This window comes from Natator depressus, chromosome 6, assembly GCF_965152275.1.
Source record: "Natator depressus isolate rNatDep1 chromosome 6, rNatDep2.hap1, whole genome shotgun sequence".
Lineage (NCBI taxonomy): Eukaryota > Metazoa > Chordata > Testudines > Cheloniidae > Natator > Natator depressus.
In genome coordinates, this window is record NC_134239.1 from 116,354,670 (window position 1) to 116,381,671 (window position 27,002).

A 27,002-nucleotide genomic window follows, 5' to 3' on the forward strand; every position below is an offset into this window, starting at 1 on the left:
GCTTTCACTATGCTGGTGCCACTCCCTGCTAGTAGTTCCTGGGAACAAGCTAGAGTGGGGGCTCTAGTGCACATTTGGTGTACAGGCCTGGGCCATAATCTATTTACATTCACTGCAAGGAGACTTTAAAGGACTCTCTCTCTTTCCAAAGGTGCAAACATAAAACAAATTGTTTTCACAAACCTGTGTGAAGGGGGATGGGGAGTGTAGCTGTGGATATCATGAGTAGCAGGAGAGTTACAAGTATGCCAAAGCAGGCAAATGTGGGTGCGGATAGGAAAGATACAAAGCTTGGTATTTTGTGCATTTTTGTAAAACTGCTTTTAAAATATTTTTTTCCTCCCCACCTCGAAAAGGTACATGGTGTTAGACCCCCCAGGTTGGTTGGTTGTTCATGTGTCCCATAGCGCAGCCAAGAATGCAGATTATTAGCACTGCAGCAAGGGCTTTTTGCCATCTGGATGGAGTCCCCTTGCTGTACACTTCCCTTCCTTAAGAGTGAGCTATAATGGGGAAGGTCATAGAAATTGCTTTGCGGTTGTGAAGGTATTTCAAGACAATGGTCTCAAGGGGGGGAGGGCATTAAATTGTTGAATTTACTCTTCTTGTAGGGGTGAGTGGGGGTTGGGGGAAGATGGTTGGGGAAAGAAAATGAGCTTTGGCAAATAACCTATTTCTGATTTTTCTTGTAAGGAAACAAGTGGACCAGTTATGGAGTGTCCTTCTTTGCAAATTGCTGCACCACATTTAGTTTCTAAAGCATTTTGGATTGACTCAGCTGTATTCAATCCATGAAGCATTTTGCTTTACATGTTCAGTTATAAGCATCAAGTCCAGTAGGTAAAGGATTCAGTCAGTGCAACCATCAGCAGAATTTTAATGAGAAAAATGTTTGAACTGTACCTCCACCAAACATCGTTATTCTAATAAAACTTTCTCATATCATCACCTGAAGTTTTAGCTTCACTTTAAATGTGAAGAGTCTTAAAGTTAACTTATAAAAATCTCTTTTGGCATACTGTACATTATTCAGAAGATTATTAAACCAAAAATCTTTGATTAAAAAGTCAGCTTACATATGTATACATATAGTGTATAATCTACATCATAATTATTTTCATTTAGAAAATATGCACAATATAAAACCACTTCCATGCAATATCAATTCTTATTTAAAACATAGTATAAAAAACGACACATCCAACTACAACACAGCAGTCCTAAGCACTGAACACTTTGCACATAAAATATGTATAATTTTCACTGAAAGTGTTGTATGAAAAGTACAATATAACAAAAATATTAGATTTAAATCTGTTTATCAGTTTACTACAGTACCCAAAGATGCAAACTGTTGCCAATGATATGTGCATACACTTAAGATTGCTATTGTCATATTAAACCATGACAGAGACCATTAGTGTTTAATATTACATTACCATAGTGTCTGTAACTAATGTCCCATTATTAGTCTGTCAACCTGTTCTGTGGACCTTCCAAGTTATGAGGACTGTATTTATAAAATGCTTGTATCTAGTGCATCAAAGTATGTTGCTTAGAGTTTAAAAAATGTATAGAAAAAGTTCATTTTCTGTACGAACAATGCTGTGTTACTCACTGAAATTCTGAAAAGATCTTGTGAGGTTTAATATGTTCCCTTCCCTGCTATGCATTGGAAGGAGGCCATTTAAATAATGCCTCACTTATATTTCAGTGGTAGTACTCTGTGCATTTCTTGCTGTGGGACCCAGGAAACAGGTGCATTAGTGGCTAGTGTCAGGAAAGCATAGCAGAGAGGGTCAAAATGTGAAACACTATGGAACTTTCTATATTTAAGTACATGAATGCACTGTTTGATAGAAACAGCATGAAAATAAGCACCCATGAGAAAACGTGTTTTGGTATATTGTAGAGTGATGGGACGCTTTCTAGGTTGGTGGAGGTCCATTGGTATATCTCAGCATGGGATAGAAAGAGCGGGCAAAGTTGTTCACTTGTGTGCAGCTGTAGTCTTCCTCTGAGGATGGGATCATGCAGGCCAGAAGCAAAAGCAAAAGGAAGAGGAACTGCAGAGGTAAAGCGGCTCTTAATACACGATAAAAGAAGGATTGGGGGCTGGAAGTTGCTTGAGTGGTTTCAGGCTGGTCTCCCATTCTGTAAAGAAAGGATATCGGATATTTTGATAGGGGGAAATGTTAAAAACAAGGTAATTAGCATGTTGCGCACACACTGTCATGCATGCCCTCTACCTTAACCCTCTCTTCCCCCATTTTAAGGAAGGCAACCTTCACTTATTGGAACAGAGACTGCTTTAGATATGAAACACACTTAAATCTAGTTTAAAAAAAAGTGGGGAGAATGTCTACTACATATTACCACTAATAACAAAGTCTAATACATAAGGAAAATCCCCCAAAAGATTTTAATGTAATTTATTTAGCCTTTAGGAGAGGGGCGGGCAAAATACGGCCCGTGGACCACATCTGGCCCACCAACCGATTTAATCCGGCCCTCAAGCTCCTGCTTGGGAGCAGGGTCGGGGGCTGCTCTATGCATGCGTGCCACAACTCCCGGAAGCAGTAAAATGTCCCCCCTCCGGCTCCTACATTTAGAGTCAGCCAGGGGGCTCCAAGCACAGCTCCCGGTGGTGGGGATCTGTGGCCTATTGGAGCTGCGGGGGCCTGGGAGGGGACATGCTGCTGCTTCTGGAGCTGCGTGAGGTAAGCGCTGCCCAGAGCCTGCACCCCCTCCCGCCCTCCAAACCCCTCGAGCCCAGCCCAGACCACCCTCCGGTACCTCAAACCCTCATCCCTAGCTGGAGCCCAGAGCCCCCTCCCAAACCCCTGAACCCTTCAATTCTGGCCCCAGTCCAGAGCCTGCACCCCAACCCTAATTTTGTGAGCATTCATGGCTCGCCATACAATTTCTATATCCAGATGTGGCCCTCTCCTGCTTTAGGAATAAGCACTATGTGTTAATAAGTTTGGGTAACAGGCTGCATTTTGCATAGGGTTATTGGAGGCAGTTTTTAAACAGTGTCTTAATTTTCAAGAGCCTAATGTATCTGCATGGGCTCTCTCCCTGATAGAAGGCTAGGCCTCACATTGTGAAATTTTCTGACCCTATACCACAGGATGTATCTTTAACCCATTTACCCTTATCCCGTCACCCACACTTGGCTGCAGTGGTGGCTGATTTGTCCAGCCCTGCAAAAGCTGTACGCCCTGCAGGTTCATGGGGTGTGAGAATATGCCATTGCTTCAGGAATAAGAAAAGAAAAATTAACGCTGCAGCTCCTTGCCTCTGCCAATTGTAAAGGGGCCAACCTCCAAAAGGGCACACTGGAGAAAAGTTCCCATAAAAGTGCAACACTACAGTAAAACACAGGGTTTGTAGGGGCTAAGCAGGGGGTTCTCAAACTGGGGGTCAGGACTCCTCAGGGGGTCACGAGGTTATTACATGGGGGGGTCGCGAGCTGTCAAATTCCACCCCAAGCCCTGCTTTGCCTCCAGCATTTATAATGGTGTTAAATATATTAAAAAAGTGTTTTTAATTTATAAGGAGGGTCGCACTCAGAGACTTGCTATGTGAAAGGGGTCACCAGTAAAAAAAAAGTTTGAGAGCCCCTGGGCTAAGCAGACACAAAGGAAGGTGCTACTTCTATGTACCACCACTGTATCCTCATGTTGGTATCTGGGGGAAACAGTGAAGTCAGCCATGAATCCAGATACATTGCCTCCATAATGTGTACAGACCCATTAGGAGCAGGGTCTCCCCACATTTGTTTGCCATTTGGCAGTACAACACACCGGCACCAAGCCATCAGGCTTGCCTACTCTCTTTATTTTAAAACGTACTCTACATTTCTACCAAAAATCACATGCTACCTGACACTGCTGCTCTTGCCTTCCGAAGTTCTCCTTACACCAACCTGTTAAGATAAACATTTATTATTACCCACCTCTAGGACATTAAAATGTAAACTTTCTCATAACTAAAATGAGCAAGTTTCAAAAGGTTTGAGGCTAAAGTACAGATTCAATTCAAGGGAAGGTGGGATGAAAAGACAGCAAAAATCTTAGAAAAACAGGCATTTAATTTAAAAAGTTCTTGCCGTTTCATGTGGGCTGGATTTCGCTACTAGTGGATGATAACTTCCAGAATCCAAGTCATCTGCTGCTGGCAGAAATGCACTGATGTCCTAAAAAAACAAACCACACACCCCTAAAATGTGTATACATAAAGCATCAACATAAAAACTGTGAAATGTTGTATATGGCTATCTTTAAAAAATTATCCACGTGTATATATGGATGGCAGCCAGCTTGTGAAGAACAAACAGTTCCACCGCTAAGCACCCATGGATTAGGATTCTTGTTTTATCCTGTGCAGTTTTGAGAAACAGCTTTGGAAGGAACAGAAAGCATGAGCGGCAGATATGTGCTGATATATTAGCTTGAAAACATGTCAGTAAGCCAAACTGGTCTAATTCAAGCTCCCACTGAGGCATAAGGCAGGGTATATCTAATATTGATTGATGGACATACAACATGTAGGGGTTATGTACACACACGTCATATTTCTTGTCCCAATAATTGCTCATATTTAATAAGGCAATAAGGAGCTCTAAATACATATAAGTTTTAAACCAGCCTGATTTTCTTTTAGAGTTTCTACTCTTGATTTTTTACATTTTGGGCTGGTTTTGCAGCACTGGTTCTTGTATCCTTTATTATCATAGCACTTGTTAATAATCAAGTTTAAAAATCATACCCCTGACTCACCATGTTTCCTTGTGAAGTTTTTAAGTCATGTGAAACCTGTTCAAGAAGCCTTTTCAGTTTCTTTCCAATTACGTGTATTTTCTCATCAGCTTCAATATAATCTTCTCCATCTGATTTCACTAGAAGGTAGGTGGAGATTTCCTGTAGAGCATTTACTTGTAGCTGTTGTTCCAACAGCTCTTTCTCCAGTTGCTTAAAAAGGAAATGGTTTGAAATATAACAATCAGTATAACTAATTGCTCTAAACTTGTGGGAGGATTATAATTTCATAACAAGATGAACTAATTTTATTTCTACAACAGTTCCAGTGAATAATGCAGCATGATTGATGATCCAAAAGGAACAATTCACAGAGGGTGTTGCAGACTAGGATTTAGGTGTAATTGCAGGGTTTTGTGGGAAAGATTATTCATAACCTGGTCATACTTCAACACAAACTGGTGCACTTAATCCGGACCTTCGTGAGTACTTAATCTGTTCACAAACAGTACCTCTATCATATTTAGCTTCAGCTAGATTTATTAGTCAACCAATTCCTAAAGCCACAAATCTATTCGTGTATAAATGAAGTATCCCCAAACTGTACCTGTTTCCTTTCAAACAACCATTTTTTAGAAATAACTACGTTACTTTTTATTTTTGTGGAAATAACTTGCATGTTAGTCTCGTACCTTGATTCAATAACCAACCCACAACATACCATTAATTCTTTTTGGCACTCCAGTATTGTATGGGGGTCAGCATTTGGATCAGTGAATTGTGCATTATGTCTTAGACTTTCAGCACTTGCTAGTCCCAAGAGTAGTTTCTGACTCAGTTCATGGAAATCCTGAAGAAACAAGTAAAGGTTTACAAGAATGTGTGCCTGGAGTATTGTAATAAAATCAGCCAAACACTCTTGCTCTGTTGTTATGCAATGAAACGGTTGATCAAGTATTTTTACTTAGGTTTGTTGAGGGTTACTCAAAAAGATGACTGGTCATCCTGTGCTAAAACTACATGTAACAGCTTAGACTAGTGGTCCCAACTCTATCAGCTCCTTCTGTGGCTTTAAGCAAGTGATTTAACATCTCTTCTTCAATTGCGCCATGTCATCTATAAAACACGGGAAATAAGGTAGAGCTACTTCTCAGGCATGTTGTGTGGATTGCTTGCAAATTGCTTTAAACATGATAAGGGCTGTTATAGAGAGGGTGGTGATCAATAGTTCTCCACTGAAGGTAGGATAAGTAACCTGATTAATCTGCTGCAAGGGAGAACTAGGTTAAACATTAGAAAAAAACTGTCTAACTATAAGAACAGTTCAGTTCAGGGATAGGCTTCCAAAGGAGATTGTGGAATCCCTCTCATTGACTAAGACTCTAGGTTTACTTGGTTCTGCCTCACCGTGCTGGGGGGAGATTAGATGACCTTTCAAGTCCCTTCCAGCCCTACATTTCTAAGATTCTATGAAAAACAGTGTAAGTGCTATTTACCACTAGTGTGGCTATCCTGTGCATAAAAAAGGGCATACATTCAAAGAAATCTATAATCTGAGTAAAAATTCCAAGGAACTGCTGATATTCCTGCAGCTGCCATACTGTGTCCTCTAATCTACTTAATCAGCTCATTACAAATAAACTCTCATTCAAAGTGTGACAAGACAAATGTTTGCTCTATTCACCTGGCACTGCATTAGGGTTTGTTGTAAACCCCTTCTCCAGTTGTCCATTGAATGACATACTTTCTCCCAGCGCAAATTCACTTGTCGAAGTCTGTTTTGAAGCTCTTTTGATTCAGTGCTATCTGTTTGCTGGAAGTCTTTGCTGCTCTGATTAACGGAGAACACTAAAGCCTTGTAGTTATCAAAGGCTTTAAGCATGTCCTGAAGAAAGAAGCAGATTAGAACCCTCAGTGAATTATCAATACCTTTTATAACAATCCTCCACAAACTAAGAAATCACAAATATTTCAGGGAGTCACTAGATCTGAAAAAGCATTTTCCAGATATTTCTAGGGAAGACTTTAAGGCAGAATTTCTCAGTTTCTTGAAGTTGAATACCCACTGGCAATTGCAGGAGCAATAATGTAATTGCATAAGGTAGAATTTTGCAATGACCTGGATGTTAAAAATTCTACATTCTGTTAGAAGCTCGATAGTATTTACAAGTTTTCAGGACCTTGATTTTACGGTTATTAAATGACTCTGTGCACTGCCTGGACAGAACAAAGGTGATGGCAATGGCTCCTGTCCCAAGAAGCTTATAGTCTAAATCAGGGGTCGGCAACCTTTCAGAAGTGGTGGGCCGAGTCTTCATTTATTCACTCTAATTGAAGGTTTCACGTGCCAGTAAAACATTTAAATGTTTTTAAAAGGTCTCTTTCTATAAGTCTATAATATATAACTAAACTATTGTTGTATGTAAAGTAAATAAGGTTTTTAAAATGTTTAAGAAGCTTCATTTAAAATTAAATTAAAATGCAGAGTCCCCCAGACCGGTGGCCAGGACCCGGGCAGTGAGAGTGCCACTGAAAATCAGCTCGCATGCCACCTTTGGCACACATGCGATAGGTTGCCTACCCCGGTCGAAATTATATCTCATCCAAAAAAAAAAAAAAAAAAAAAAAGAACACCTCCAGCAACATATTACCCCTTAACATCGGGTTGAAGTCAAGGGTCCAGCACTGCCTTACAGGGAGGAGTGGCAGCTAGAAATTGGAAGAATCTAGCAATTTCTTGTATATCACCCATCCAAGTACAGACCCGGCTCAGCCCAGCTTAACTTTTAAGATTTAAGAGTATCATCACAAATAGTGTAGCAACCTGCACTTCATGTTCTGGTGAATGCCAATTTTTTATTGTGTCTCCAATTAAATATTGTTCTCTTTCCTAACCTAATATTAACTGAGATAATTAATTTATTCTGCATATTTGATTAATAAATCTTGATGTTCACTTCAACAGAAGTCAGTATCTGATAACTGAGGTGTGATTCCACCTTTTGAAATAATCCATTAGAAGAGCTACACAAAGTGTCTACACAAAGTGTTCTGGGTCTAGTTGCTCTCCTCAGTTTGCTGGGAGATGCATAATAACCTGTGCAATTATCAGGCATTGTGCATACAAATCTGCACACATTAGGACAGAAATCTCACATACAGTTGGATGGTAACAGCCTAAAAAACTTTATTGTTAATATAGTATTCACAAATTATAGGAAAAGACTATTTGATCAGAGAAACAAGTCTTTTAAATAGTAATGACATTCTTAAAACCTCACTTCTCAGTATGCGACAACTTACTTTCAGTTTCTTTACTCTTTGTTCCATTGTATGCATATTGGTTGCAGGCTTTGCTTTCTGTAATTCTTCCAGCTCTTCTTCAGTTTTATCCAGCCAAGCAGTAATATCACCGAGGTCAGAGTTCAGTTGTTGCCACTGCTGCAAATTCTGTTTCATTCTAAGTTTATTTCTTAGGTCCTGAGCTTGAATGAGCTCCCATCTCTCAATAACAGCTACAGTGATATACCAAGAAATGCTTTAACACACCAATAATGTGAATATTATTTAAAACAGAACAGAATATTATTTACAAACTATCAAGTTTAGTGTTTCTAAAGAACCCATTCTACAATCAGGTTCTGACCAGAGAGTCTCTTTCCTTGTGTGATGGGGTATATCAGTCCTGCACTGGGCCAGAGGAGGTTAATCCCATGCTCTGGTCTGAGGAAGCCATGCCCCCTCACCCATGCTGGGCATGCTCTAATTGGAACCACAGTATAAGAGGAAGCAGCTCAGCTCAGTCTAGGCTGACCATCGTTAATTGTACTGCAGGCTCCTGCTGGGAGAGTGCTGGAGTCACCAGATGCCAACGCCAGCCAGGTTGGTGCCTCTACCAAAGCCCAGCTGACTGCCGAGGCAGTATTGCCGAGGGATCCCCTGCATTGGAAGAAGGGTAGGAAACAATTCCCCAGTGAAGGAATGGTAGTGATGGGTGACTGAGAAGCGAGGTATCAGTTCCCTCGGGTCCTCGATCGGGACTTGGCAGAGAAGGGTAGGCCTGGGCCCCCTACCCCATCTGACCTACTGTGGACACCACCGACATGCAGGGAGGTGAACTGGGCCATACAACCTTGGGAATAAAGGCAGCTACCTAGACTTTGGCAACTAGGCCCTATGTCCTGAACCCCAGGACAGCTTTACTGACTTAGGCCATTGGGCCATACTGCCCTGGGAAGGAAAGCGGCTACTTAGACTTCAGTACTAGGCCTTACTGTCCTGAACCCCAGGCCTCCCTTAGTGACTCGGGCTGAGGGGCTATACTGCCCCAAAGGGCTGACAGGTATATCTGCCCTGCGACACCTTGTATAAAAATACCATAATAATAAAATTATTATAATGTACTACTTGTATCCTGAAAGGTCAGCTTTACAACCAGATATACAACCTATACAGGTTACCTGACACTACACAGGAATTTTTTCCACGGTAATTGAGGAATACATTATCAAGACAGAAACACAGAAGAAATATAGAGAGGTAGAATGTAATTATCCAGACTGAATTTGGCAAAAACAACAGGATTAACAACCATGGGATGAAAGTAAATACAAGTGACCAAGTTCTATGTATCATCTGAAAGAGGCATTTCCAGCAGCATAGTGCTACATAAAACCATGTTGGGGTATTGCTTCTGTGCTGACTGAAAAGAAAGAGTGTCAACCACCCAATCACTAACATCACTTCTCAGTACATAGGCCTGCCTTGGAGATCTCCCATCCACACAGTGACCTGGCTTGATGCTAGTCAAAGTGTGCTGATGCAGTCACAGCATAAAATGGTTGGTATAGCTTCAATTTATCACACTCACTCTACTGGAGATTTATAATTATGGTACAGGGTATTGTAAGCTTAAGGGAGCCTGATCAACTGTCTCTGTTCTTAGTATGGATCTGCTCTAACTTGAAAAATGTAGCAAAGATTACCAAGCCTCGGTTAATCAAGAGCTTATGTAAATGGGAGCTGTAATATACCGTTTTTTCCTTATGATTGGAGTATAAGTTACTGAGAAAACAAGTTAAACCAATCTTGATTTAGTCAAAGTAACATACTTCTTGGTTTCAGTAAAGAATTTTCACAGTCTGATTAAAAATCCCTTGAAGTGGCTAGAACCTCACTGAAATGAATGGGAACAATTTTACTTTTATGAGTAAGGAGACAAAAGTCAAGTATATGATGAGTCTGAAACTCTTGAGTCTAGTAGATAAAATATAAGGGCTGAGAATTCAGCAATAAACACAGGTCAGACAATGTCAAGTGAGAAGAAGGCTTAGCAAAATCTATCCTTTTGGAGAACAGTGGTACATCTTTTCTCAATGTATGTGTACTGTCATGTTGTCTTTGCTTTGTTTACTTGTGAGTCACATAATAAACCATTTCATAATAGCCATTATTCATTTTTTTACACTGTTTATCTTTACCTGTACCTGACTGCTTCTCTGCAGCTGCAATGGTCACAAGCCCCTGTTCATTTTGGGGCTCTTCATCATTCAATATAGCAGATACTTCTTTCACACAGTCTATGCTCCCACTGCTTGCAGACACTAGCTGTTTAACCTAGAATTATTTCATAGGTTTATTAAACTCACATGCTGTAAATGCCCATGAACCTTCAAGTTGCATGCACATTGGTATAAAAGGTAGCAGAGTGTAGGTTTTGAGAGTTACACTTAATAAAGGTGCAGCAGGCCAACACCATCTCTATGCAACAGCATTTTATGTATACCAGGTAAATATGCAAACAGTTACTAGTAGAAATACAGTAATGACCCAATCTGGTGAGAGGTTCAACTCCTCAAAGGTGTTTAGACTCTTAACTTCTGTGATTTCAATGGAAGTTTAGGAGCCTATATACCTTTGAAGATCTGGGCCCTAGTGATTTATTGATAGAAATTAGTTGATTCTGAACCACTGTATAAAATCTAGTATCAGTGGCATTTCCATTCACTCCCTCAGGTACTGAGACTTGGCAAGAGCTACTATAAGAAAAAATATGGCGATGGACTAACAACAAGCAACTCTAACAATAACCATTAATAGCCCGGCCCCAGTGCTACCTCATTCCCATGAGAACTAGAGTACTGATGGCTATAGCCTAATCCCCCTGAAACAGTGAGCTGGCAGAGCAGGGCCAATAAGCAATCCAGAAGGAGATGAAGGTAGAGCTGCTGCCAGTTTCACTACTGCTGGAAACCAACCACTAAAAGAATGAGCTCTCTTCTGGCTTCCCTACTGCCTTAGGCACAGTCACTCTGGCAATTCCCTCTTTGCCATCAGGGCAGCTCTTTGAATGACCAGAAATGGGAGGAGTAGCAGGCTGTGTCTAGGCAGACCCCCTTCCCCTCTTCCAGCCTGCATGCTGAGAAAGGATACTTTGAACCTAGAGTTTCTAGGGACTGTCCTGGAGTCTGTTGGAATTAAAGATTAATATTTAATTGCTTAGAATTAATGTCCACAGATCTGGAACTCACATAGCCTGGCTTATATGGGGTACTTGTCTCTGGGCTGCCAGATTGCACATTTCTCACCATCTCTGCCTGGTGGTACTGATGTTTTCTGCAGGCTGGGCTCTCCGGGGAATGCCATGTAAGAGCTTCTGAAATGGATTTTCCTGCCACATTAAAAAAAAAAAAAATTAAAAAACCCTGAATCTGAGCCCCCGAACTCTGTAGTGAAGCATTTACTTTTTAAATAAATTAAGAAGTGTTCTGAAGAATATGGCACCAAGTGATGGCATCAAAATGACAGTTCTGCAGCTTTCCTTGCAAAGCATGCACATTTGCAAAATGTCAGCAGTAATCCAGGAGGTAATGAAATGACAGCCATGCAGTTATGGGACATTTTATTTTCTTCTGAAAATGTTTGGCTGCAGTATGATTTAAAACAAGAAAAGAAAAGTTTGCACCATAGTTTTGGGAAGTTCCTATTCCCATGATATGATCATTTTGCTGCAATGCATGACAAGTGAGTCAAGAATAGACCTGTCCTGACTGGAAGAGAACAGTGAATGCCCATTTGGGATTTAACTGATGGCATGCCCAAGGCTCTGTCACACATAATGTAAAATTATAAGCGATAGTTAAAGTGCTGCTTTTACTTGCAAAACTAAACTACTGTCTCAGTAAATAGGTGATTACAATCAACAAGGAAAAAAATAATACCCAGACCAAACCACCATGAAAGAGCTGAAAGATTTTGGATCAATATAATGAAATGCACATTAACCGTCTCTGCATTTTACAGGAAAATTCTAAATGGCATGTCCTTGACTGCTTTGTAATGTACATGTGTTTCTACTGCAGCGTAAAAACACCATGACACAATGGCACATGGTGTCCACACAAGGCAGGAAATCAGACGTTACGTATGAAACAGGTTTAGGAGTATAGCGTGCACCACAGGGAGATTGCCATGTTCAGACACATGCATTAGCAGGTGCCTACCAGAAGATGCTTTCAAAGTTTTTGTGGTCATTTTAAGATATGCCTCAGGATTTTCAGTGATTTCTACATCTGAAAGAGAATAACGTCATTTTCCTCACTGGACAAATATTTGATATTTACTGAATATTAAACAGAAACATCTGAAATATTGACTGAAAGGAAAAACTTCATTACTATTTTCATCAGACATTTTTAGAAAACAAGGAATTTGGGGGAGTCATTCAAAACTTTAAGTTTGGTTTCGACAAAACTATCCTTTTTGTCCAGACAATATCATGAAGAGTTAAATAACACTCACTTTTTTCTACCATTACAAATTAACCCCCCCAAACAAACAAACAAACAAACAAACAGGTGCCACTTCAGGGATCCTGGAGGTGGCTATAGTGAAACAAAAATGTTTGGGATTATTGGCTCTTACCTGAGAGAGCACTGTAGTATGTTCCTTCTTCTTCATCCTCATGAGAGGAAGAGCCCCCTACATCACCTGTGTGATCCCATTCAAGTGGGATGGAGTCAACACTGACAGGGGTCTCACAGCCTGACCTTTCATGAGCCGGTGCAGGGGACACAAGATGGCAAAGGGACTGCTGGGAAGAAGGCACCTCATTTGTTGCCTTCTTATGCCAGGGATCATTTTGCATTTCTCTTGAGTCTTCTGCATCTGTCTCATTTTCAGATGTATCTTTATCATCTTCTGTCCCCTAAAAATAATTGTTTTATGTTGTGATGAATGAACATAGATCTAGGTCACTTAATGAGTGATCCCCGAAGCAGCAGCATGTCCCCCCTCCGGCTCCTACACGGAGGCGCAGCCAAGCGGTTCTGCACACTGCCCCGTCTGCAGGACCCCTGCAGCTCCCATTGGCTGTTTTCCTGGCAAATGGGAGCTGCGGGGGCGGCACTTGGGGAGGGAGCAGCATGCGGAACCCCTTGGCTGCCCCTATGTGGGAAGGGGGACATGCTATGCTTTTGGGAGCCACGCGGAGCGAGGCAAGCCCCCGACCCCGCTCCCTGGCTGGAGCGGGGCAAGCCCCGGAACCCGCTCCCCAGCAGGAGCTCAAGGGCCAGATTAAAACATCTGGAGGGCCAGATGCAGCCCCCAAACCATAGTTTGACCACCCCTGCATTAAAACCATGCTGCTAATCAGCTACTGCTATGCAATGAGTATTTCGTTTTCATACCAACACCCTGCCAAAGCACCAAGACCATACTTATCCCTTACAGGATGCCTGGAAGTCAATCTTTGGTGGAACCGAGAGACTCGTCCAAACACTTCCTGACAGTATCTATGCAGTTCCTCCAACTCATCTTCAATCAGGATAGCATCCAAAGGCTCACTCTTCTGAATCAGCTGCTCTCCAAAAACTATGAGCTGATCGATCTTATTGATGTTTAGGGTTATTTCCTGTTGGAAACCCTATATTGAGCATACATAAGAAATGGTTACTTAAGCAGTGTTTCTTTCTTGCCTGTGCTTGAGGCTGTCCTTCTGCTCTAGCACTGTAAAGGGAAAGGAATCTGAACACTGGCATAGTCATCTATCTTCTTTTGGCAGATAGCTTCCTAGCCACCATCTGTAAAGGTTTGGCTTTTGTTTTGCTAGTAAAAGTTGTGTGGGTGAATTTAATGTGTGAATTTAGGTGCTGACTGAAATTAGCACAAAGTGAAGTGCTCCATCCATGCAACAAGATCAGCACAGGCAACAGTGATGCAAACTTGCCCACACTATCCGGTGGATTTACCACAATCCTGATCTGGATGGACCACCTCAAGCGTGTGAAAGAGTAGGCTATTCTTCATGCCTATACAAAGTCTTCCAGTGAGCACCCCAGTACCAATGATGGTATTTGTGATGTAGGGATCTAGCCACTAAAACCTGAATGCATTCTATCTTTGCTATTGAAATAGATGGCAAAAACTTCTGGTCACCATTAGCTTGAACAAGTGACCTATAGGTAACTTGAACCATCAAGTCCCCCTTGCCACTAAGTCACCTTTTGAACTTCGCACAGAATAAAACCGAATACATGCTGTGGAATAAGAAGAATGTGTTACGGGGGAAAGGACAATAGTACTGCTAAAAGGAATATCAACTTAATTATTCATGTAGCAAAGAATTAATACCTTCCTGAAGGAATGTCACAAAAGCTAGTACACATGTACATGATTGAAATTTTCAAAGAATACACCTCCCAAATATGCTACATTATACAAATATCATTATACAAATATGCTTACATTATATTAAAAATCCTAATTGGAGATAATAATAATATTACAGAACTGGACCTATCTTCAAGTTGGCTAACGCATTCTAAACTTTGATTTTAGGCATATAGCTGTTTAGTGATTGCTGTTTACATTTACCCAGATTTAAGCTATTCTTCAAGTTTAATATAACTGTCATTGACACTATGTTGTAAGGGGGAATGGAAAAATAGAATTGAAGACTCTGAATACTGAACTTACATTTTATAGAAAGTATTTTTTATATTGAATTGTACAATTATTTTTTAAAGTTTACTGATCCTATAACAAATATGATCTGATGGACATAATGTACGCTGTCATGAAATGAGCCCATAGATAACTGGAAGGCATTGTCAAGAGACTACAGACTGACATCATCTTTGTTCTGTAAAACAGCTATTTTGAATGATACATACGTTTAATTGCCGCATTTTGTCATCAAAGTTACTCTCTGAGAAGTGTTCCACATTTGTCAGCTGAAGGTCCATTTCTGTGAGCCACACAAGAATGCTTTCCCTTGTTCCCTCAAATTCATCTCTCTGGTTGGTGAAGTACTGAATAAGAAAAGGGCAGCTGTACATTATTAGTTTAGTTACTGAATAAAGATTGTCATAGGAGCATTTTAAAACTGGCATTTTCTTTCAGAATTGCTGTTCATTTTAAATAGACGTGTGTGTAAGGCCTTGTCTACACACCAGAATTAGTCTAAGTTGAGTATACTTAAAGCACTACAACCCCCGCTAGCACGGACGCTGTTAGACTGATATGAAGGTGTTTACGCCACGTAGGAAGGGGAATGAGGAATATGAGTATAAAGCACCTTTATACCAGTATAACTACACCCACTCTATGGGGGAGGAGGGAGTGTCCTGGTATAACTATACTTGTGGGAAAAAAAAAAATCCACACCCCTAATCCACATAGTTCTACCAGTACAAAAACCATATTTAGACCAGGCCTTAGCTGTTTTTGCTGCTCTAACTTTAGCAGCTAGTTTAGATAAAGGAAAAAAGTCCCATCTCTAATTAAAATTAGATCATCAAAATTAGCAAAATGATTGATTAGCTGGAATGTGGAAATACACTCAAGTGTAATTATCATGCCATTTGGTGTTAAAGCCATTTGTATAAATTTGTTCTACTTCCTGCTGTCTCCCACCCAGGTGGAGATCAGAAGAGGAGCTTTTTCCATCACAGACTGCTAAACAGTTCCCAAACAATAAATATACTGAAAAGAGATTAGGTAAAAGAGTGCAAATGACACCTTCTAACTGCAGGTTTGCTCCCTTTGCGTGGTTACAGTCAGATCTGCTGATTTTGGGGAATTTATTTTTCTTCCTCCCACTTGCTGGGAACTTGCTATATCATAAATTGGGCTGTGACTAGCTTTTCCAGGCCACAGCACAGGTATTTGAGCCCTGAAGTCAGTTTAACCAGCTCAGAGAGGATCACCTAAGTATTAGAACGAGCCTCTTCGTGTCCCAATACTCTTTTGCCACTCCCCTCCACTGTGGCTCACGTTGCAGGAGAAGGAGGTCTGGCTGAAGAAAGTGGTGTGGCCAGTATGGCCCTTCACCATACCTTGTACATTTTCAACCCTTTGGGCCTGTCACAAACCAGCATAAATTACAGCGGCCTTGTACAACACTACACCAGGATCTAGGGAGAGAACTTCTTTTTTGCACCCCAGCCCCAAGTTGCCCTCTGTTCAATTCAGCTGACCTCAGGACCTTGCCCTCTAAATTCAGAAAGGCACAAAGAGTTTTATTCAGTATTGGAACAGATAGGTGCAATTCCAATTAAGTCAGTAGAGATGCACCTACTTACTCCAGTACTGAAATTACCCCAATAGTAGGTGTGACAGAGTTCAAAGCAAAAAGGGATGTGGTTAAGATAGGGAGGTGTATTCTGTGTAAAATGGGCTTATGCTTTAGCCCATAAAAAGCCCTATTTATGATACAGCAGGCCCCCAGCAAGCCTATATTTTGTGCAGCAGCCCCTGGAGCCTTATTTAGTATCAGGATTGCCACGCAACATAGGTCACCTGAGGACTGGTTCAGAAGGCAAAGGAAGAAGTCAAAGTAAAGTGTCTCAAACTCTGGCAGACATTAAGCAGAGTGCATCATGTACCATGAACACAGCCACAGAAGGGAGCTGGGTCAGAGGAGAGGCAGAACAGGAGCAGCACTACCTGGGGGAGGGGTGAAAGACATGCTCTCCAAAACATTGCCTATTATTCACCTACTCTTCACCTTCCAGCAGTGCTGGTTAATGTCAATCTATTTGTTAAGGACAAATGCCACCAAATGGCCTCCCTATGAGGTGCCCTCACGCACTGATTGGTAACTTACACACCTTGCTGCATTAACCTCTGGTTACACTTTACTGAAACATACAAAAGGAAGTATTTCTTCACACAATGCACAGTCAACCTGTGGTACTCTTTGCCAGAGGATGTTGTGAAGGCCAAGAGTACGGTTAAAAAAAAAACTAGCTAAATTCATGGGGGATAGGTCCATCAATGGCTATTAGCCAAGATAGGCAGGGATGGTGTCCCTAGCCTCTGTTTGCCACAAGCTGGGAATGGGCGACGGGATGGATCACTGGATGATGACCTGTTCTGTTCATTCCCTCTGGGACACCTGGCACTGGCTACTGTCGGCAGACAGGACACTGGGCTGGATGGACCTTTGGTCTGACCCAGTCTGGCCGTTCTTATGTTCTGTTCTTATGACTGCAGAATCCCAGTATGGATTGACAGATTTTCTTGGGATAACTTTATCCACGTCTCCATAGTTAGTTCTAGTTAAGAACAAAGGCCAGTTTCTTGTACCTGACTCCTGTGCCAAGCCCTCTCCTCCCAGCCCTGGTTGCAGGAGTGTCAGAGGTGGGGTAGATTGTGCCAGGAGCACAGCTGTCCCTAGGGAACCACTGCCACCATGGGTAGATTAGAACAGCCCCCAGGCTGCCCTAACCCTGTCCTGGAGCAAGAACACATCCACCCTGAAAATCAGGGAGCTATTAACAGGCTGCCTGATGGCATCCCTTATCTTCTGTTGCACTAAGTGGAAACCTGGCGCAGGAGAGAACTTGGGGCAAATGTTTAACCTCACCTTGAGCTGTCTTTGATTTTGCTGGTTTGTGTTCCAGCCTGATTGTTCCTTATGTAAACTTTGGGGTTTGCATTTATAAATGAAAAATCTAACTGTGTAGATGATGAGCATTCTCATAACAACTTTGCACTTAGGTAGTGTTATTTCTACATGGGCCTCACAGGGCTTTACACTAACCCTCACAACACCCTGCAATTACCTTCAGTCTTCTTAGAATGGCAGCAACCCGTTTCTGGAGATTGTCCCAGCGCTGGTTGCCTTCATGTACCATCTGTTTCAGCTTGCTGGCTGAATCTGTACGATTCTCGCGGGCAAGCCGCCTATATTGTTTATTGATTAGCTCCAGCTGAGTGAGTCGCTCATGAATTTGTCTTTGAAATGCCTGTAATGCAAATTTAGTAATCTTATTCCTTTGCACTTCAGAGAAAAGATCGATAAAATACTGCAATCATGGAACAGAAAAATCGGATCCTCACAATCAATCAAAACCCTGATTATGTTTTATCACCACAACCTGCCCTCAGATGTGTGTTCATAGCTCCCACTGAAGTCACAGGACGTGAGAGCACATATGCAATTTGTTCTACTTACAGAATTTAGTCTATTACAGTTTCTTGTCCAATTGGAAATAAATGATCACATCCAAAATACATGTAGTATATAATAGCTTGCAATCTCTTAGACTTTTATAAGCAAAACAAACAGCTGAGTTACATGAGCAAATAAAATGTAGCTTTTAATAATCTACTATTAAGGACTGTTTCAAGGATTATCAACTTCTTGGAGAAAATGTGTCTAAAAGCAGTTCAACCACTCGCCCCAGGAACTAATACCAGGGTACAGTCTATTTGTTAGAGCCAGAGCAGACTAAGCAATTGCTTAGAGCCCCAAGCTGCTCAATTAATTATTAGCATGTGTTGGGGGCCCCCAAAATATTCCTGCTTAGGCCCCCCAGTGGGCGAGTACCACCTCTGGTTAGAGCAAATAAGTATCAGGAATGTTGGGTTCTGTTCCCAGCTCTGTCACTGACTTGCTGCCTAATGCTGGGGAAGTTATTTCACGTCTCTGTCCCTCCGTTTGCCTATCTGAAAGATGGGTATAATTGTATTCCCGTATCTCGGAGAGGAGCTGTGAAGTCTGCAAAGAGCTTTGAGAGGCTCAGATGAAAGGTTCATTATATGTGCAAGAATTAGTATTCTCAATAAGCACACATGATGTCTGTGAAACATCAATAGCTGAAATAAAAAGTGTTCACCTCAAACTTCTTCAGCTCCTCTTTGGCATTTGTGTATAAAACTTCGGAAGAGTTGGGATAAGCTGCTGTCCTTTCGGCCGATTTCAACCAGTCTTCAAAGCGAGAATAGTCATCCAAAAACTTCTGCCACAGGCGCCAGGTTTCCTCAATTCTGAGGTGGGGGGTGAGAGGGAAGAAAGGCTCTGGTTTATCACAAGCTTGCCAATCATGTCTCTACAATTTTTGCTTTTCTCTTCAAAATTTGGTTCATGTAGAATGTAACAAAATTCCCTGAAATATCGCACAGTTACATACACATCCTAGAAGTGTCAGAAAAGGACTCACTTCATTCGCCTCTCCATAGACATGGAACAAATGTTTCTCCACCGTCTGTCCAGACTCCTGGTAGTCTGCTGGATGGAGTCACATTCTGTCTCATTAGCACATGCATCTGAATCGCTCAGCAACTTGTCACAGATATTAAACACAGATTCTACCCCTTCACTGTGCTGCTCAATGTCTCGTTGCAGATCCTGTGATTAGGAAATAAAGAGTTCAATTAACAAGCAATTAAACATATACATTCCCTTGTAATAGGTTGTAATGGACAGAGAAGAGTGATCGCCAGCTCAGTAAATGCAATTTTAGTTTTAATGAAGGGACTTATAGAATGTGTTGAACAAATGACAAACAAAGAAGAGATCAGAGAGCTGTCATGAGAAAGTGCATTCTTCCCCATTTAATTTCTCAGTGAAAGTCCAATATCTTCATTAATAATTTGACAAGTATAATACACATTCAAAATCCAAACCACACATTCTACATTGTAAAAATGTGAAGACAAATGTATTTGTTTTTACAATATCAGACAGCATCTTCTTCTTGGTTTATTCCACTATAAACTCTAGCGGTGAATACACAGGATAATTCATAACCTCAGTGAATGCAAGAGCATAATTCACATCACTCTGGTAATATCACAAACTGCAGAAGAGTGGCAAACACCAAAGAGTCACATCTGCAATTTTTCAGTTCCTCCCTCTGGGATCATCTGCTCCATGGTATCATTTAAAAATGAAAAGCAAAGTTCTCTTGTCCAATCTGCACTATGTATTTCTTCTCCAGAGTCTGTACTTCCATTGTATATGTGGCACTTATCTCCTATCGAGACCAATGCAATAAATGCAGAATGTGCAACAGAGCTCCAAAGTGCTGTGTCAGAGAAGTAAACATCATCTGAAATGCTATTAAAAAGCCACCCCATGCAACCCTAGGGACTTGGGAAATGCCATTTAATATTAACCACATTTACATTTTTATGACCTGTTCCTGGCTTTACTACTGAGGATGCAATAACTCCGCAGGAACTTTATTGCAACACAAGCAAACAATGTCAGTGGGAAATCCCATTAAATGGTAATGCCAATTCCACCAGCACTCCTGAACAAGAAATCCACTGCTGGTTTTGTTCTTGATTTTACAGCCCAGGGAGAATCCACAGGAATAGAGAAGAACACAAGGACTTAAAGGAAGATGCTCTCAGGAGTTAATAAAAGACGAACAGTATAACTTCAGAATGTTAGCACAAAAGGAGCAAAACCTCACTGGCTGATCTAAGTGAGAGTAGCATATGTACCTGAAAGCAGAACTAAGCCATAAATGACTAAAGTTAAAGTACATACAGTATTTTACATAAAAAGAAATATCCTTGGAGTTAATGAAAAGCTGCTGCTATTGATAATGATTTATGACATCATCCGTACCACTCATAGAGGTTTCTTTCTGAGGCTGTTAGAACACCAGCTAATGCCAGAGTTTTGTATGTATCTTGCTAAAATTCAAATCTGTCTAATTTGTTATGTAACCACATAGAGAAGAATGTCAACTGTGACTTGAACCTCTTGGGCCAGATTCTGGTGCCCTTATTCACACTGCCCGTGAGTTACTCCTTGAGAAGAACCATTGATTTCAATGGGACTCTTCACAGAGGGCTAGACTGTGACTTTAGGCAAGGGGGGTGATATACAAGCTGGGCTATCCCAGTAGTAGCCTTGTGCTGAGTCACCACTTTGAGTAACAATTCTACCCTGATTCCTCCTTGCCACTGCGGGTGTAGTAATCTGTGGTTGGCCTATACCAGCGGTTTATCACTCTCCTCTCACTCCCCCAGTGGCTCAGCTTCTGTGAGTGGAGGGTGGGGAAGTGGAGGCAAGGCTCTGTCCTGTCCCTAATCTCCCATTCCATAGAGGGAGTAAGCAGACAATTAGCCTTACTTATTCCTATCCACCTAGACCAAGAGCAAGGTAGAGGTGTAAGGAGTGGCTCCTCTGCAGTGTGAATCACCATCTAGCCCAGAGTAACAGACTGCTCAGTGCCACAAGTACTCCTCGTTCTTAAAATCTAACCCATGTTTTTCTGACTGACTGCAATGTGTATTGTTACAGTCTTCCTGTTCGCGGATAGCTCAGCTGTTCTTTGGTTCTCTGTTACTTTTGCCTGGTGCTTCTGGAAAGTAAGAGCACTAATCCTTATACAGATGCTAAAAGCAGATCCAGCACAGGATTTAAATAGGTTACTATGGATTCTAGGCTGATCTCTCTACGCAAGAAGAGGCCTTGTCTTTTGAATCTGTGGCCTGTACATAGGAACAGATTCCACTCTCTGTTACGCTGCTGTAAATCTGCAACTGACTTCAGTGATGTTACTCTGGACTTACTTACATTGGTGTAACTGTGATCAGAATCTTACCCACAGAGTACAAAAACTATTCTATTAATGCAAAAGTGGCTTGCTGATACTACCAAAGTATTGTTGTTATCCGTTATGTTTGGGTTCATATAATAACTTCAGTCAGAATCCTTGTTGCTATCACAACTGCTTAATTAAAATGATGTTAACTCTCAGAGTGGCAAGACAAACTAAAATACACTAAGTGAGGCACAAAACATGCATACAGAACAAAATACTCCTCACTTCATTGCCCAAAGTTTATTAGACTTAATTATTTAACTGGCCCTACAATGCTGGACTACTCCTGCAATACTGAGACATCTTTAATTTGTATTTTAAATCTTAAACAGAATGCCTTATGTTGCAATCTTCAACCTGTAGATGAATGAAACGTTATAAAAGGATCTCCACCGGCAAACAATTACCCAGAGTTTTAGAATTAACAGTTATTCCAGACAGCATACATAACATCTTTGTGATCATGGATGTCAAACATAAAACAATCTATTAAGACATATTCCTCACCATTAGGCTGTATCCATCAAAATATTTTTTGAAATAAAACCAAGGAAGATCTTTTCAAACCCCTATGTGAATGCAACAAGTAAAGCTTAGTGAAAGGCTTTCTGCTTTGAAGTCTTTAGAGTGAGCACTACCTTGCCATATCCAGTGTGTTTAAAGGTTACAGCAGGAGGAGGCTAGGGGTGTCCCAGATTTCTTTGTTTAAAATGAAATCCGAGCACCAAACAGTAGCTTATTCTATAGGACTCTGAGGAGTAAATAATGTACCTTTGCCGCTGAAGTCGGAATGGCCATAGTAAAAATAAATTAGTTTGGACACAATTCTTTTGTGTCCCAAGTCTTTGTTTTCTGCTCCCAGGAGGAGTTATCTCGGGTGTCAGCCGGGCATAATTTATCACAGCCTATGGAAGCTAAGAGGTTTTAATGAGGGGAAAATAATTACTTGTTATTTACAGAACCCTTACCATTGCAGATTAAACTATTAAACACTGGAAGCCAAAGGTCACCCTTGCTCCTGTCTGCATGCACAGCTCCTCCTACTGAAGTCAATGGGAGCCATGCCCACTACCTCTGCAAAGGGTGAGTCTGACCCTGACTGTAACGCCTCCTGAAGTGCTGTGTTGAGCTCTGTGGAAAGGAAGCTCAAATAATTCCACAGGGAACGGAGCTCTTATATCTGGATTAGTCAAGGTAGTTTCTCTCAGACAAAGGGACAGCCAGTGGGGTGGGGAGGAAGCGCTTAAGCAGCCATGCATGTTGTTTGCAGGCAGACCTATAAGCCTCCACTTTTGGAAAGTTTAGCCCTAAAAGTTTTAGGATAAACTATAAATGCCCCTATTATGGCGATGGTCAGAGTTAAGTCGTAGGACCTGTTGTCCCACAGCGGCAGGTATTTTTAATCTGTTTGTGCAGACACTTCAGCCTAGATTGTGCCTTTAGGCACAGCCCCAAGCAAGGGGTGATGATGCATAAATTGCACTGCTCCTCAGAGACACTCCTCTGAGCCACAGTCCCCTCCCTGCTTCTCCCATGCACGAGTGGGTGAGTGCAATAATGCTACCCCTGCCCTGCCTCCCAAAATCAGCTCAGCTGTACTAGCTGCTTTGTTAAGGCCCTGCCCATTCCCGTGAGGAATTCCTGCCTATCTGCCCTGGGAGAAGCAAGCAGGTATGGGTCAAGGACCTCAGTGCAGAGAGGTTCATGCTATCCCTCGCTCCTGTGCACGGGCACAGACTGAGGGCTCGTCTACACTGGATATGGTAAGCGCTGCCGTGGCAGCACTTTATCATGGCTTTGTGGTCACGGCAGAGCGGTGGGAGAGAGCTCTCCCAGTGCTCTAAAAAACCCCACCTCCACCAGGGGCGTAGCTCCCAGCGCTGGGGCACTGTCTACACTGGCGCTTTACAGCGCTGAAACTTGCTGCGCTCAGGGGGATGTTGTTTTCACACGCCTGAGCGAGAAAGTTGCAGTGCTGTACATTGCCAGTGTAGTCAAGCCCGACATCACTGTCTAGCCCTGAAGCATCTGCTGTCTTGAACCGAGCAAAGCCTTATCCAAATGGGAAGAAGATAAGAGAACAAACAACACGACAGAGGTGTAGTCACATTGCTTAATGCACTACTGGAAGGCGGGAAAGGATTTTATGAATGTTTTTGTTTGTTTCTACAATATTTAAATTTCAAAAACATTCTCTAAGTGTTAAATCCCTATAAAGTGTCTCACAAACACTTTGTTAAGTGCAGTGTATTGTAGCCAGGTCGGTCTCAGGATATTAGAGAGACAAGGTGGGTAAGGTAATATCTTTACCGGACCAACATCTGCTGATGAGCGAGACAAGCTTTCGAGCCACAAAGGACTCTTCTTCAGGTCTGAGAAAGGTACTCGCAGTGTCACAGCAAAATGCAAAGTGGAATAGATTGTTTAGCATAAATAGCACATACTGTAAGAGACCAGTCAAGGTAGAGTGACCCATTAATACCACTCCAGTCATAGGACAAAAAGAGGGCGTTAGTGGGTTACAGCTTGTTGTAATAAGTCATACATCTAGTGTCTCTGTTCAAGCCATGATTTTTAGTGTCAATGAATTTACGCTCCCAGGCTCATCTTTTGAAGTGCAGGTTTCCTTTGAGGATGAGGACTGAGAGGTCAGGTATAGAGTGATCGCTTTGTGAAAAGTGCTCACCCACAGGTGATAGAGTGTTTTTGATGTTTTTTCACCCAGAAAAATGATAAAAGACAAAAAAAACTCACCTGCGCAACCATTTCAAAAGATGAGTCTAGGAGCTTAAATTCATTACTTTGCTAGACACTAAAAACTGTGGACTGAACGGACACTGTTCAGACAAGAGATACCTTGAGTGGTCCCTTACAATGTGTGCTATTCATGCTAAACGATCTGTTCCACCTTGCATTTTGCTGTAACACTGGGAGTACCATTCCCAGAACTGAAGAAGAGCTTTGTGGCTTGAAAGCTTTTCTCTCTCTCACCAATAGAAGATGGTCTAATAAAAGATATTACCTCACCTACCTTGTCTCACTTTGGCAGGAAACACAATGGCTCAAAATGTAAACAACAGAAAAGTCTGTCAAGGAAAGGAAATGAGTGATTTTAAACACAGGACTGATCATAATCAGCATCACTTTAAGCCCATTTATTTCAGATGCTATGATTTTCCCACCTGCTGCTCGGCAAGTCTTTTCTGGATCTCTTGATCATCACAGATGTCATACACAACAGGCTTGGAAAGCTCAGCCTCAATGCGAGCCAACCAGGTGCGAAGGGTACTCATATTTTTGTCTAATGTCTGTATGACAGCAAAGGTCCCTTCCAGTTTCTTCAGCCTAGGGATATTGGAAAGAAAACAGGTTGTTATAAAGACATTTAACAATGGAAGCAGTATTAGCAGAGGCTCTGGAAATGAAGAAAGTATGATTTATACATTATTCTTATCTCCAAACTGACCTGCCTTCTGCAGATTAGAGAGACATTTAAATTATAACCTACCCAAATTGGCATAGCAGATGCCTCCACAGCTGCAGAAGGTCCTAAGTGAGTCATTTTAGGAGACACTGTGAACAGAGAGTGGCCTTCCTAGCCTCTTTCAAGTGCTAGTGGGTTCCTTAGCCATTTCCCTAAGGATTTGTATACAGAAAATTTGCCCCAGTGTACATTTTTTGTATTTGAGACAATCTAGTCACCCCCATCTTCCCGGGGTGCAGTGTGACACCACGTTGCCCCAAAATGCTGGGCTGTGCATACCAGGTAGGAACTGATCCTTAGTCTTTGAGCTGCATGCTCCACTGCTTGCATAAGTGAAGCCATTTACACCCATGCAAAATGGGTCTAAACACTACTGGGTCAATTCGGATCTCTCCTCTCATTTACACTGGTAGTATTTTACAACTACTTGGTACAAGTATACGTGAGGCCAGGCAGTCGAAAAATCATTATTTTCCCTAGTTTTCTAGGTTGGGCTCTTTCTCAAGCTACTCTCACATTTGAATTACAGTTCAACCTTGGAGGACAGGCACCCTGCCAGCAGATTTTGATCCTGGTAGGAATATATTAAGTGGGTTGTGCTGTCCCACTGAGGGAGATGGTTCGCTATACCAGCTCTATACCTGGGGGGTGGGAGTTATTTTCTAGAGAGAGAGATGGAAGATGTAGCTCATGGGTTGAGCAGTTTGAAGAGAGGAATCTCAGAACAGCCATGCCTAGGGAAAAGGTTTGAACTGAATATATGTGTTGTTTTAGTGTTAATTTCTGTGTTAATAAAGCCAAACCCCAGGAAAAGGGGTGAGTTTGGACATTGCACTGTGTGTGGACTATGCCTCTGCCTCTTCTATTTTCAGCAGATCTGAGGGTTAGGGCACACATCTCTATGGCTTCCCTAAACAGGCCATCTATACTTTTGTCCTCATAGCAATGGGATATTTTGGCCACATGGACTATGCTGATTTATGCAGAAGGGTGCAACAGAATCCTCTAACATACATGAAACAGAGAAGTGAAGCTAGCATAATAAATCTAAATTGAGAAACTTAAATAAGCCACTATGAAGAGAGAGAGAGAGACTGACCACAAAAGAGACAAGTTTGAGGAAAAGGTCCAGCTCTGATTTGCAAGGACAGCAGAGACTGTGGGCCAGATCCACCCCTGGTATACTCTCTCTGTAGTCAATGAAGTTACATCAGGAAGGAATCTGGCTCTGGCTCTCTCTTGCCCAGATGGGTTAACTTTATTTCTACCCACTCCCACTTTAGCATCTAAAATAGGCCAAAGTCACAGGTAGTATATCCATTTGTCTGTTCCAGGATGGTGACTCCTGTGTACCTGTTTTGTATGGGTAAATTTACAATTCCTGATTGATGATTTCCATGGGAAAGACAGGTTTGCTACTCTGCAGTGGCAGCTATTGCCCTGCTTCAACAATGTTTTGGAAATGCTTTTTCAGATACGACAAGGGAGCTTGATATTATATTCCAGCAAATGGGTCTAGTCCAACTGGATATAAGAATGGCCGTATTGAGTCATCTAGCCCAGTATCCTGTCTTCTGACAATGGCCAATGCCACGTGCTTCAGAGGGAATGAACAGAACAGGTAATCATCAAGTTATCGATCCCATGTCATCCACTCCCAGGTTCTGGCAAAAAGAGGCTAGGAACACTGAGAACATGGTGTTGCATCCCTGCTCCTGCTGGCTGATAGCCACAGATGGACCTATCCTCCAGGAACTTATCTAGTTCTTTTTTGAACCCTGTAATAGTTTTGGCCTTCACAACATCCTCTGGCAAAGAATTCCACAGGTTGATTGTGTGTTGTGTGAAGATGTGCTTCCTTTTGTTTGTTTTAAACCTGCTGCCTATTACTTTCATTGGGTGACC

The 27,002-nt window shown here is 41.8% G+C and overlaps 1 protein-coding gene across 1 annotated transcript in view; it reads right to left on the minus strand.

Annotated features, from left to right (window-relative positions):
• Positions 1-1,784: 1,784 nt before the first annotated feature.
• Positions 1,785-27,002, minus strand: part of SYNE2 (spectrin repeat containing nuclear envelope protein 2) — a 264,558-nt gene continuing 239,340 nt past the window's right edge. Inside the window, exons 102-118 of the mRNA XM_074956361.1 lie at positions 24,796-24,958; positions 19,211-19,398; positions 18,887-19,037; positions 17,831-18,013; positions 14,936-15,073; positions 13,492-13,686; positions 12,687-12,969; positions 12,266-12,334; positions 11,294-11,433; positions 10,244-10,379; positions 8,067-8,278; positions 6,448-6,648; positions 5,485-5,613; positions 4,785-4,976; positions 4,115-4,201; positions 3,888-3,931; positions 1,785-2,154 (exon numbers count right to left, since the gene is read on the minus strand). Coding sequence (XP_074812462.1) covers positions 1,929-2,154; positions 3,888-3,931; positions 4,115-4,201; positions 4,785-4,976; positions 5,485-5,613; positions 6,448-6,648; positions 8,067-8,278; positions 10,244-10,379; positions 11,294-11,433; positions 12,266-12,334; positions 12,687-12,969; positions 13,492-13,686; positions 14,936-15,073; positions 17,831-18,013; positions 18,887-19,037; positions 19,211-19,398; positions 24,796-24,958 — 2,737 coding nt within the window. The 3' untranslated portion in view covers positions 1,785-1,928. The remainder of the gene's footprint in view (positions 2,155-3,887; positions 3,932-4,114; positions 4,202-4,784; positions 4,977-5,484; positions 5,614-6,447; positions 6,649-8,066; positions 8,279-10,243; positions 10,380-11,293; positions 11,434-12,265; positions 12,335-12,686; positions 12,970-13,491; positions 13,687-14,935; positions 15,074-17,830; positions 18,014-18,886; positions 19,038-19,210; positions 19,399-24,795; positions 24,959-27,002) is intronic.